We start from the raw sequence: 14,215 nt of genomic DNA, 5'->3' as shown, positions 1-14,215 counted from the left end.
CAACAATTAGAGCTGGGAAAAATAAACAGACATAATCATTAGGACATAAAGTCATTCAAAGCTCTGCTACCCAATTTTAAGGAGATTGAGAGGATCTAGCCAGTGATGGATTAGAATTACAACTGGAGGTAAGGAAGGGTGTAGTAATAGGTGAGTTGAGGCAGACAATATTGGGCAGTTACAGAGGTGGATACAGATGACTTTAATGATGGTGCAGTTATGAAATGCAAAACGAAACTTAGTGTGGTCACATATAGCAGTGGCAGGGTTGTAAGTAGTTTAGTACAGTCTCAGACAGTTCAATGGACAGGCAGCAATTACTGACTAGGAATGGATACTGTGTTGAGAATCAAAGATATTGCTTTCCCAATTTTTCCAACACTGGCTGGTTGACAAAGAAAGGACAATTTACATAAAGTGGAATGGTCAGGAAAGGAGTATGGTGCAGTAAAAAGAAAGGGCTTCATAATGTCCGTGTTAAAAACTGAAACTACTTTTAGATGATGTTACCAAAGAGCAACATATTAATCAAAATGGACTGCTTTGACAGAGCATTAAACCATCAAATTCTGTGTGGTATTCCAAGCCCAAAAATTGGAACATAACTTGAACCCGAAGATACTACCAAACCTTGGCACATTGAGCAAACACGAGGAAATCTGCAGATGCTGGAAATTCAAACAACTCACACAAAATGCTGGTGGAACACAGCAGGCCAGGCAGCATCTATAAGGAGAAGCACTGTCGGTCTCTGCCCGAAACGTCGACAGTGCTTCTCCTTATAGATGCTGCCTGGCCTGCTGTGTTCTGTGTGTTGCTTGGCATATTGATGTATGTATACAGTATATGACTTTTTGGGAAACTGTTGTTCCAAAACCAAGGGTCATTTAGTAGCACGGTAAATGTTGTTTTTGGTGTAAATACTGTGATTGCAATCAAACAATTCTGTCAGAAAACAAAGTAGGCAGAAGCCAATTGAAGACTACGTTTTGCTTCAAGAATCAGTTTTGCATTTTTACTACAGAAACAACAAGCCAAGCACAGTATTAACAACTGACTTAAAATTTAGCCTTTTTCCCCCTTGAAAAATACACAAAGAAAAGATTAAATCATTGTCTCCCATGTACTTGAAATTTCAAGAAGTGATCATTCAAGCTCTCAAAAGGAGCCAGCTTTATGTCCACAAAAGCTGTTTAAAAGTTCGGGTGCAGCAGTTGTACTGTCTCTTCATTCCCTCATCCAACCTTGTGTGAGTTGAGTTCAGGTGAGATAAATAGGTTACAAGGTCCAGGGCAGTCCAATTTTGGAGTCCACAGCTTATAAACTCTCTTCCAAATGACAGTTTTGCCACTGGAAAAACATTTAGTTTCACACTGGAGTATGGACATGAAGACAAGAGTTAGAGCAAGGTAGGCAAGAAACCGGACTTCTGGATAATTCCAAACTTAGGGCAATTCCACTTTTGTTCTCAGGTTTGGGTTCAACTTTGCTTCGTAACTCACTCAGTGAAGATACTGTATGCTCCTCTGATTGTATGGGCTACCATGGCAAACAGATTGCCTTTCTTCAGTTTAATATAGACAGACAATCTGGCATAAACAAAGTTCCAGTTTTCCAAACAAAAAGATAACAAAAAATATTGCTGGAGACTGTCACTGAGCACTGGTAACACAATTAGAAGACTCTGCAATTGGAGTCTGTATCAGAAATAACACACAGTTGTCCTGCCAATACTCCGTTCACTAATGAAACACACTTTCTTCATTTTACATCAGACGTATATTTACAGACTGAAAGCCAACACATTTTATTCCAATACATTTGCTTATGCTAACTGGCATAATTTGAAATCAGACAGATATAATTTTTAGAAGCAACCACTTTGAACAGTGGTGATTTATATTTACACTTCCTCCCAGGCTCATTTCAAAATGCAAAAATAAATTGTGCACAAAATCTCTAAGCTTACTCATACATCTCCACTCTGTTATCTTCTTGCACAAGAGAAATAAAAGTAGTTTGCAAAAGACATGTTACATCTGCACAAAGACTTACTGCACCCACCCTCCCTTCAGCTCTGAATCACATATATTAAATCACTTCATTTAAATTCTTGCCAAAAAACACAATAAAATTCTGACTTGGTTAATAATTAAAAAGGGAAATCTGTTTTTATGGCCCTGCTTGGTTTGCATATTAACACCCCTGATAACTGGGTTTACCCTTGCTCCAATAAATGCTAAAAGGACTTGTTCAGATTTTAGATGGAAATGGAACAAAACACAATTGTCCCCAAAACATGGTAAAAACATGTGTGTAACATTAGCGAATAATTAATTTCACAAAACTGCCAAAATAATCATAGTGGTCAAAATATTTGGTATCAATGAATTTTATTCTGTTTGATGGAATCTCATTATGTTAGACTCCAATAAGGAGACAATTGCCTTACAAAAAAATGGACGTTGTTTTGTTAGCAACAATAATTTTGAGCCTGGAAAAATAATTTCTAGTCTGGAACAAAAACATTTTAAAATCAGTGGTGACCAGTTATTCATGATCTCAGAAATTCAGAATTTATCTGAGATTCAAGCATCCCTATAGTCTGCATCTCTGGTAATCAATAGAATTTTGCTATTTTTCTCTTGGAAACTCATTCTGTACTCTGATTGGTTAATAATTTTGTAAAGAAAACTAACTTGTTCAGATTTATTTCTCCAGCCTGATTTATATTATTAAGAAATTGCTTTAGATATAGAAACGCCCATATTGAAGGAAATGCTTTAAGAGTTCCTTGTGAAATTGAACATTTCAAATGCACAAAACAAATCCACGGATCTTGCTTGACTCACAGAGTTTTTTGTTTGATATTGTGGCATTTTAGTCTTAGTCAGTTTGCTTTGTGCATTTAAGTTCCAGATTCCAGCTTCTATAGACTCCATATCACGATATTGGGGTTAATCCAGTTATCGACATCTAACCTAACTGAGACAGAACCAATGGCACCTTTCAGTCTCCCATTTACTTTGAAGACAGAATGGCTCAGTCACATTACAGTCCTGACTGCTGCTTCCTCAATGGAAGCAACAACCCATTTCAGTGAACATGCAAATACCGATTTTTATATCACATTAATTTTTTCCCAGATCTGATGTCTTATTGTATTTACAAAAATGTGACCAAAAATATTTGAACCATCAGATACTTTAAGGTACTTGGATTTTACAATGTTAACAATAAGCAGCTTTCCTTCTTTCTGTTTTGCTCAGTTAACATCTCAAATACTGAAGCCCTAACTTTGTCAGTCAGTTCTAATGGGCAGGTTAGGTTGTTCCCACACTGATCATCAGATTATCATTGCCAAGCTCCATCAAGGAACAATTCAAGGATGTTCACAGAAACTGACTGATTTTAAAAAATGCCTTTATTGACTTACTAGAACCCTGGCTCATGAATACTCAAAATGAAGGGACATTTAGGATGTTTTTGAGAGCCTAGAGTCCATTTATTAACAGTACACAGAAGCCCACTATGACCCACCCCCAACTGCCTTGACAAGCTCCTCCTAGCCCTACTTGTGGCAGGTTCCGCAGGTCCCATGTTGGCTTCTTCAGCCACCTCCCAATAGGGAGATCTTCAAACCCAAGAGCTGAATCACTGAACACTATGAACTGGTTCTGTTCAGAAAGCACACCTGTTGGAACTTTTGCTTTTCACTGAAAACCTAAGCAACTAACCCCAAGGGGTAGAACCAGAGTAAGAATGATCAAGTCTGGGATTTCAGCGCACTATACCTGCCAAACAACAACGGTGATTATACTGTACTCCTTTCCCATCTTTCTTTATTTAAAAACTGATGATTTAATAAAGTTTGTTTACGATGATCTGATTATATGGCACAATGCAACTTCAACGACACGTTTTCGAAAGCTAGGGAATCTCTCACCAATGTTAGGTACTTCATAACCATACGAAATTGAAAAAAAAACTGAACAAGTTCTCTTAGTGGGGTTGTATAACTGGAGCAAGGGTGTAATAGCAGCAATGAAAAAATGAGAAGGATTTTTGGAGCAAGTCTTAACATACACTAATGAATACAATTTTCATTGCGAAGGAACAATGTCACATCTACTCGTTGTGTAGGTGTGTTGTGTATGGACTGCCTGGTTCATAAAATTTATTTGAACACTTTCACCCTCTTCTTAACTAAGCTGTTGGAGATCACAGCACAGCCTGAGGTATAAAGAGCCAACTGATTCCCATACACTAACAAATGCACAGCCAATCTTTTTTTAGATTCTGTTGATAACTTTTCTGTTATAATTTGAGGGGCGGGGAGATCAGGAAACTCCAATTGACAGACAAGGATTTGAGGTCAAATTCAGGGTTGCTGACTCAAGTTATGGATCAGGCAACTAGAGCTTGGAGTGAGAGCTTTGGAAAGTAATGAAGTACACCCTGATTTTATTTTCAATCTGCACTCTTCCCTCTTAACATATTCACTTTTATTAAGAGCAAGACATGACACAGTCCCCGGATTGGAATCCCACTTGGAATCATTAGTGTTTATGCAACCCTAACTTACATGGCCATATGCACCAGTACTATTGGTGACTAAAAGATTTGCATATTTTAAATATAAAAGCATTGTTTTACTTTATTTCACATTAACTTTTAGTCCCTTACTACCCTGGCTGCATACCCAGCCAGGAAAACCCTTCTCTCTCCTTGCTGGGCACCCATTCCTCTCTGTCCTGGAGTTTCCAGTTTGAACATGAAGACAGATACGTTACTTTTTTTTTCTTTTGAGAGAGGGACAACTCCCCAAACAAAACAAAAATATACACTCAAATGAAGTAGGAAATCAGTCGGCCCTTTACACTGAGAAAATAAAATGCATTTAGTTTCAGAACAGAATACTGTGAAATATCAAGAATTCCACACATCATATCTGATAAAAGTACTGAGGTAGATTGTCCCAGAAAATTACATCGCACCATATCCTTCTGCCCCATTTCAGCAATAATACATATTCATACTCTAAACCTTTTTTGTTTTGCGTAGACTGTAAATTGGGATTCTGTACAGTGATCTCTATAACATTAATAAAAATAAATAAAATATTAATTTTTTGAATATAAGAAAATCTTCAGAATTACAAAAGTTTGTGAATTTTTTTCTGGTTATTGTAGAGTGAAACAGCCTCTAAGTGTATATTAGAGTGAGGGGCTGTTACTTGGTTTCTGCTAGGTTATGTTACATTAAGGAAATCTAGGCACCTTAGAGCTAACACTTTACACTATATACAACAGAACAATTTCTATTAATAATCTTGTTATTTTCCTCCCAGACTCACTATAGACTCTTTCCCACCCAAAAGGCAACATAATTGTACATCTAAAAGGCCTCACTCCCTAGCCACACTTCTCTTGCCTTTCTCCCTTAGCACTAGTTTGCCTGATATAAGATCCTGACACACTCCCTCTCCCCAGAGGCTGCTGGACTGGCTGAACTTTTCTAGTATCTTATGTTTTTATTAGTCATTCTCCTCTCTCTGTCATTTAAGCTTTAAGCCCAGCCCTGAACAGATAATTTAAAGCTCTCGATAGGTATGAACAGCTTTACCTTTCCTTTTGACTGATAGTGTGATTTATTGATGAGCATCTCTGATCTGACAGCACAACTCCCCTTCCTCGTTTATGGGGGCAAAATTGTACAGCTCCCCACCTCTCAGCCAACACTGCAGTGGTTCAAAAAGGTGGCGTATATTTGAGGGTGGGGTACAAACTGGGACAAGGCAATAAATGTCAGTCTCCTTTAGTTCTAAAGTGCCAGTTCTCTCCTCCTTCCATTCTCTCATGGTCACTTCAAAGTGACCTGCCTGCATGTGAGATCAGCTAGCTATTTTTAACATGGATCAGTAGGCTGGGAAAAGCACTGTAAAAAAATACTTTGAAAGAGGGATTGTAGAAAATAAATGGAGATACATCTGCAATTGAAAGGAATTTTAAAAATCCCCTATAACCGGCCACAATTTTCTAGTGTGTAATTTTAACTGTGGCAAATTGTTTGCCTTCTCCCTATACTGAATTCCTGAAATTCCCATCCAGTTGACAACATTTGTGGATTACATATTCAACAAAAAGTCAGGATGCAATCAATATTTATGGACGTGGGCAATTTTTATCTACAGATATTGCTGTTGCAGATCAAGGAGGAAGGTAATTAACCTTACCTGATCACTGATTAAAATGACAGCATCTTTGGGAGTTTGAGTCTTGTGTCCCTGCCTAGTTTGGCAGCCAAAAGGTAAACTGGAGCAGCATAATGGAGAAAGGTTTTGGTTCACTCTAGGTGGTTGTGAAGTGGACAGGTAATTTTGAGAAAGCCTCTTTGGGTGGGGCAGTGGTGAGAAGGGCAATGTTGGAAAGGATTGTGGGATCTCAGAAGAGCAAATTGTTTTGACTTGTATGAAATAACAGCTCCTGTTGGGTATCAACAACAAAAATCTGGTGACTGGTGTACTTCTTAACTGAGGAAGATTATTCCTCCGTACATTTTCAAGATCTCATGATAAGGTAAAACTTGGAAACTTTAGGACATATAACTCTGTACTTAGGAAAAAATAGCTCACGCTGATGGGTTAAATACTGACAGTATTTAATGGGGTCTTGTAGTTTAGTTTAGTAATAACCAATTAGATTTGCAATGTTAACGTGAGTTAGTCAACCTTGCAGATGGCAAGGTGTACATCATAAAACTAACATTCACTTCTCTTAGGAGACTTCTTTTCATCCACACTACCAGCCTATACTTACAAGGAGCTGGTGCTCAAGGTCAGCTTGCACCTCTGCGTTTATCCTAATTTGTGGACTAGCCTATGACTGTTGTGAGATTAGGATCAGTTCAAGTTCCTTTCCCAGCTCCCACGGGAAAACAGTTTGAGGTTTTGAGCCCAGACCCTTTAATTATTGGAGTGAAGCATAAGGAAGGACTCCATCCTGTCCACTGCCAGATGAAGATAACTAATTTTAATGGATGGTAAGGCTTTGGATAAAGTTGAGGATGGTTACAGGTGATCTGGTGTCTATGAGCCACTGGGCTCAGTGTTCTTCGCAAAGAACACAGTACTGATGTCTTTATTTATTCATTTTCAGGATTTGGACTTTGATAGCAATGCCATCTCCAATTACTCCTGAGCTGTGGACAGATAAGAATCATGAACATGAAATATATTTGCATTATTTGTCTATTGTTAGGAAACAAATTAAACATTCCATTCTACTTTCACTCCAAACAATCCTCCTTTAGCCCATTTACCTCCAATGTGAGCTTGGAATGCCAGCTCATTGTACTCAATGAAGGAAGCTTAAAAAGCAAACTGAATTAAGCTTATGGATGTGCTAACTCTTGTTTCAAAATTTGGCACATCAGCCTCTTCCTAGTTTTCTCTTTTCAGTCCATGGAGAATAGCAGCTGACCACATGAGCCTTGAAGTCAACCGAAACATGCTCTTTCCACATACCTATCCAACAACAATCCCTTCACTGCTTACCAACGCAAAATGATACAGAATGTGATGAAAACTTCATCCTTTCCTCCTGCTAACTATGCCCTCTGAAGCTAGTCATACAGAATATTGATTTTAAGGCTAGACCGTTTACCTGTTGATGTCAACCCCTTGACTCCTGCTGTCTCTAAAGTCACATAAAGCTTTGAAAGAGGTCTGTGAAAAGCAAAAAGCAGAATCTGAAACCCAGAGCTCAGTTTGATGCAAATTCTTTGCTCCCTGACAACTGCCCTCAAGTGCCAGAGGTTAACAAAGAAATCACTTGCACTGGTCCAAATTCTACACAAACAGATCATGTCACAAGGACCTCTGGCCCTCAGAGGCACACTTTTCATTTCTGCAAAGCCTTTCTTGAAGAGGAGAGAATACAGCAAACATTAAATTTGTACAAAAACAACACACACACAAAAGAAAAAAAAACAGCAGCTATTGGTCTGAGGAACTGTTATCCAACCATTGCGTCTGAAATGATTTCCAACCAGGATTTTCTCTTAAGGTATGTATCAATGTTAGGTGTGGGAACTTGTCAGAAGATTTCAGTTTACTTTTGCTTTTCTGATCTGCAAGATTCCCACTATTAAAATGTTCATGTCAGGAAAATTAAATTGTATTTTCTATCACTTTTTTTTACTGTAGATGTTTTTTTTGTTTCCACCTGAAGAAATGTTGTCCCACCCAATATCCCCTTTCACTCCCTGAAAATCAGGCCTAAACTCTGACTCAGCCTCAAGCCCTCCACAGAAAAAGTTATAAAGGTCACTTCCTGGCTGGGACAGTGACATTGATACAGCCTTGGAAATGAATCACTGATATGATTGAGTGTGTGTGTGAGTGTGTGTGTATCAGAATATATTTATGTCCATATGTAATGTACAGCTGTGCATGTATGCCTGTGTGATGTATGTATTCACCATATGAACATGTATATATTTCTACAGTTATAGAATATGCACGAGTTTTCTTTGTCTCTTCACAGTTTGATTCATATACATAACCAACCACTTGGCAGAAAAAAATGACTTCTTTTAAATGAATGCAAGGTCCTTTTCCTTATGTGGCAAACTGTGGCAGCCATAATTGAGTCCTGAGATTCTAAGGGCCCAATACATGAAAGTGATAAAGAAATGGGAGGTAGAGAAAATGTTATGAAGGGCTTGACCTTGGTAAGGACAATATTCGCCCATTCTTCTTGCCTCCATTCATGTGGGTGTACGGTATATGTTCGTCATAGTTGCCCCTCAGGCCCATGGTGGGCCCATTGTCTCGGCTGTGACTAAGAGGGGTTTCGGTCTGTGAATAAGAAGAAGGGTCAAGCGGAATGCTTTCCATATTCTCAAAATCCATGTCATATTCCTCTGTATCAGGAGGCTTGTTATCCTCACTGTAGTAGAAAGAGACATCATGAAAACTTGGGTGAAGATCATCTTTGAGCATCCCAATGATCTCCACAAAAGTGGGTCTTGACTTTGGATTGTATTGCCAACACATCTGCATCAAAGTGTGTCTGAAATAACAAGAGCAGATATGAAACAGATCTTAGAAAATAAATAGTTCTGGAGCAACATACAATTATCACATAAATAAAGAAGTGAACATACACAACTTATAGGAGAATTGCTAGCGTAACTAGCTCAATTTGAGAGAGAATAAATTACAATGAAGAAAAGTGGGGAAATAAGACCAAAAGGATTTCTCTAATGGGTGGTGTAGATCTACTGGTAAAAAAAATGAAATCAAATCCTTCGGAAGAGGTGACATAGGACCGGGAGATGTAGAATTATTGCGGGTAGTTAAGGAACTGCAAGGGTAAAAAGACCTGATAGGAATTATATACAGGCCTACAAGCTGAAGCCAGAACTTGGGCTACAAGTTACGATGGGACATAGAAAATGCACATCAAAAGGGCAATGTTGATAGACATGGGAGATTTCAATATGCAGGTAGACTGGAAAAAAATAATCAGGTTGGTGATGATTTTGGATCCCAAAAGGGGGAATTTCTAGAATGCCTATGAGATGGCTTTTTCGAGCAGTTATTGACACCACTAGGGGACCAGTTATTCTGGATTAGGTATTGTGTAATGAACTGGGTTTAATTAGGGAGCTTAGGAAACAGTGATCATAACATGGTAGAATTCACCCTGCAATTTGAGAGGGAGAAGCAAATATATCAGTATTACAGTGGAGTAAAGGGAATTACAGTGGCACGAAAGAGGAGCTGGCCAAAGTTGATTGGAAGTTAACACCAGCAGGGAAGATATCAGAGCAGCAATGGCTGGGAGCTTCTGGGAGCAATTTGGAAGACGCAGGATAAATACATCCCAAAGAAGAAGGCAGGATGATGCACCCGTGGCTGACAAGAGAAGTCAAAGCCAACATAAAATCAAATGAGAAAGCACAGAATAAAGCAAAAATAAGTGGGTAATTAAGAGGATTGAGAAGCTTTTAAAGCTGACAGAAGGCACATAAGAAGCCATAAGGAGTGAAAAGATGCAAAATGAAAGCTAGCTAGCCAATAATATGAAAAAGGATACTAAAAGTTTTTTCAGATATATAAAGAGTAAAAGAGAAGTGAGAGAACATACTGGACTGCTGTAAAATGACACTGGAGAGGTAGCAATGGGGGACAAGGAAATGATGGACAAACTGAATAAGTATTTTGCATCAGTCTTCACTGTGGAAAATACTAGTAGTATGCTGACGTTTAAGAGTCAGGGGGCAGAAGTGAGTGCAGTTGTTATTACTAGGGTGAAGGTCCTTAAGAAGCTGAAAGGTCTGAAGGTAGATAAGACAGCTGGACCAGACGGACTGCATCCAGGGGTGCTGAAGGAGATAGCTGAAGAGATTGTGGAGGCATTAATAATGACCTTTCAGAAATTACTAGCTTCTGGCATGGTTCTAAGGACTAGAAAATTGCAAGACCTCCTCAAGAAGGGAGGAAGGCAGAAGAAAGGAAATTATAGGCCAGTTAACCTGACCTCAATGGTTGGGAAAATGTTGGATTGGATTGTTAAGGATAAGGCTTTCCGGGTACTTGGAGGCACATGTCAAAATGGACCAAAGTCAGTATGTTTTGCTTAAGGGAAAATCTTGGCTGACACTGTTGGAAATAACAAGCAGAATAGACATCGGAGAATCAGTGTACTTGGATTTTTAAAAAGGCCTTTGACAAGGTAAGCAAGATAAGAGCCCATGGTATTACAGGAAAGATACTAGCATAGATAGAGCATTGGTTGAATGGCAGGAAGCAAAGAATGGGAATAAAAGGAGCCTTTTCTGATTGCCTGTCGGTGACTAGTGGTGTTCTGCAGGGGTTGGTATTGGGAACTCATCCTCTACCATTGTATGTCAATGATTTGGATGATGGAATTGATGGCTTTGTGCTAAGTTTATGGATGATACGAAGATACGTGGAGGGGCAGGTAGTATTGAGGAAGCAGGGAGTCTACCGAAGGACTCAGACAGATTAGAAGAACGGGCAAGGAAGTGGCAGGTGAAATACAGTGTCAGAAAGTGTATTGTAATGCACTTTGGAAGAAGGAATTAAAAAAGCGTAGACTATTTTCTAAACAGGGAGAACATTCAAAAATCCAAGGTGCAAATACACTTGGGAGTTCTTGCGTAGGATTTTGAAAATTAACTTGAGTCAGTGGTGATGAGGGCAAATGCAATGTTAGCATTCATTTCAAGAAGACCAGAATATAAAAACAAGGATGTAATGCTGAGGCTTTATAAGGCACCGTTGAGGGCTCACATATAGTGTTGTGAGTAGTTCTGGGCCTCTTATCAAAGAAAGGATGTGCTGACATTTGAGAGGGTTCAAAAAAGGTTCATGAAGACTCATTGAAACCTATTGAATGTTGTAAGGCCTAGATAGAGTGGATGTGGAGAGGATGTCTCCTATAATGGGAGAAGTCTACAACCAAAGAGCACACCTCAGGACAGAGGGACGCCCATTAAATGAATCTGGTGAATATTGCACCCTTAGTAAGTGAATAATCATCGTGGAATTGCTTTAGCCAGAGGATGATGAATCTGTGGAATTTGTTGCCATAGGAGGCTGTGCAGGCCAGATCATTGGGTGTATTTAAGGTGGAGGTTGATAGGTTCTTGTTAAGTCAGGGCAAGAAAGGTTGTGGGGAGAAGCCAGGAGAATAGGGTTGAGAGGGAAATGGGTCAGCCATGATTAAATGATGGAACAGACCTGATGGGCCAAATGGCCTGATTCTGCTCCAATGTCTTATGGTCTAATAACTCAATGGACTGGATGGCCTTCCACGTGCCATAACAATATCATAATTCCAATAGCACAGGAGAAAATCCATTGTCCATATTAACAGCTCATTCACTGCAACTAGAAAGTAACTACAATTCCCAGCATAAAATGAACTTCTCTTTTAGCCATTTCCTGCACCATTCTCAGGACATGTACAAAAACTAGAGAGACACTCCAGAGCAATGCTAAGAAAATTTTTTTAGTATCAGAAGCATTAAAACTTCGAAAAATCGTGACTATCAAGTTACCAATTCGCCCCTCCCCTGCTGAAAGAAAACTATGCTTAAGAGAAGAATGGAAGCAAAGAAAAATTGATGAGTGACAAGGACAAGGAAAAAAATGTTCAGGGTAACTTAGATGGAGAAAGACTGTGGGAGAGGAAGCAGGAAATTACATTAAATGAATTTGCTGAAGATTGCAACCTTAGTAAGAGAATAATCATAAAGATACACTAATCAGATAAACCCCAGGGTTGGCTCACTCAGTTGATAGGTTAATGGTCAAGGCACTATAACTGTCTTTGCTGATGGACTAAGCCCAAAGTAACTACCTGTTGATGAGATGATGAGAAAGATAACAATAAATATAAACTTAAATCAGACTCACAGTCTATCAGCACAGTTTTCTGGCCGATCCAAATAGGCTCCATCCATCACATATTTAAGAACTTGTTCGTTTGAATATCCTTGGTATGGTTGCTCTGCTAGAGTGCTGATCTCCCAAAGCACAACTCCAAATGACCTAACAATGAACACAAAAGCACATAGTTTAAAACTGAGCAAAGAAGTTCCAATCTATATAAAAATTTCTTAAATCTTAAAGCATCGATGGATGACATTCAATGCCTTCGTGCATGAGCATACCAAAACGTCACCGGGTTCTTTCACAACACTACAAATTTGAAAGCTACTATGAAATCTGATTGCACTACACTGTAAGGCAGTGCATTCTAGAGTTCAAAAAGTGAATGAAGAAATTTCTTATTTCCTTTCAATTCTTTTGCCCACTGTTTTAAGCTCTAGGACCTCTGGAGTACAAAAAAAACTATAAAAACAGAAAATTCTGTAAATACTTACCTGGTCAGGCTATATCTGTAGGAAGAAAAACAGAGCTAACTTCTTCGACCTGAAATCTTAGCTCTGTTTACCGTCCGCATGTGGTCTCACCTGCTGAGTATATCTAGCATTTTCTGTTGTTTTTTTTTGTATACACTTCAGATTTCCTGCATTTGTAGTTTTTTTAAAATAGTGTTACACTCAATGGAATTCAGAATGAGTAGTGACCTTAAACATGTAACATCCAAGGTGACTTGAATGAGCATATCTTGGTTGCGGTTTTTCCTTCATGGGATAAAACCTAGAATAAGGGGGAATATTTTCAGAGTAAGGGATCATTCATTAAAGGTCGAGATCATCCCTCTGAGGGTTGTAAAATCTTTAAAATTCACTGGTCTGGAGAGCTGTGGAGGTTGCATATTTGAATACACTGAAACCTGAAACAGATTCCTGGGTTGTAGAAGATTCGATGGTTATGAAAAACAGAAAAAGTGAGGGATAAGTTTGATCAGACATTTTTTTATTGAATGGGTGAGTAGGTTCAAAAGACCATATTGCCAACTTCAATTCCTATTATCTATTATGGATTGTTGTAAAAAGACATCTGGTTCACCAAGTCCTTCAAGCAAGGGCATCTGCCATCCTTACCCATTCTGATCTCAAATATGACTCTAGAGTTGGTCAGTCACAAAAAGGAACTGGCAATAAATACTATGTTTGTGAACAGTACCCACAGTCCCTGAATAAATAACATTGGCAATCAAACTTGGATGAAAATGTTACAGTAAAGTCTACAAAGACTAGTTGCTCCATTTCACATAATGATACAGAATAAATGTTATTTTTTTAATGCACTGCCTCCCAAGAATCCCATTGGAATTTAACTCTCTGCCAAACATGATCATCCTGGCAAAATTAAGCTTTTATACTGCAGTCTTAATTACTTTAAGATTGACTCACCAAACATCAGAGTATGTAGTAAATACTCCATCTTTCAGGGATTCTGGAGCCATCCATCGCACAGGCAGCAACCCTTTTCCACCTTTACGATAGTAGTCTGTCTCATAAATGTCTCTGGTCATTCCAAAATCTTTATTGAAATAAAATCAATTACATGTCAGCTAGCAATTACACACAGCATATACCTAACAAGTACAGCAATAAATCAAATGATACCATACCTCAAAATAATGGCATTATTCATGAGTGAAACAGCCTGACTGAAATTTATCAATGGACACAAACAGATCTTTTGACTCTTACACAAATTTTCTGCATATATAAATACAGAAATGCATGTAATTAAAAGCTCTAA

General features: G+C 38.6%; 1 protein-coding gene across 2 annotated transcripts in view; it reads right to left on the bottom strand.

The window, feature by feature from the left end:
* Window positions 1–1,001: 1,001 nt before the first annotated feature.
* LOC140739834 (insulin receptor-like) overlaps window positions 1,002–14,215 on the bottom strand; it is a 217,277-nt gene continuing 204,063 nt past the window's right edge. For both annotated transcript variants that reach the window (XM_073068421.1, XM_073068422.1), the window contains 3 exons: window positions 13,861–13,990; window positions 12,452–12,586; window positions 1,002–9,074 (listed from right to left, as the gene is read on the bottom strand). In XM_073068421.1, coding sequence (XP_072924522.1) covers window positions 8,714–9,074; window positions 12,452–12,586; window positions 13,861–13,990 — 626 coding nt within the window. In that variant the 3' untranslated portion in view covers window positions 1,002–8,713. The remainder of the gene's footprint in view (window positions 9,075–12,451; window positions 12,587–13,860; window positions 13,991–14,215) is intronic.

The sequence above is a fragment of the Hemitrygon akajei genome, chromosome 16, assembly GCF_048418815.1.
Source record: "Hemitrygon akajei chromosome 16, sHemAka1.3, whole genome shotgun sequence".
NCBI lineage: Eukaryota > Metazoa > Chordata > Chondrichthyes > Myliobatiformes > Dasyatidae > Hemitrygon > Hemitrygon akajei.
The sequence above is the reverse complement of the archived record's forward strand: the minus strand, read 5'-3'. Positions and strand labels throughout refer to the sequence as shown.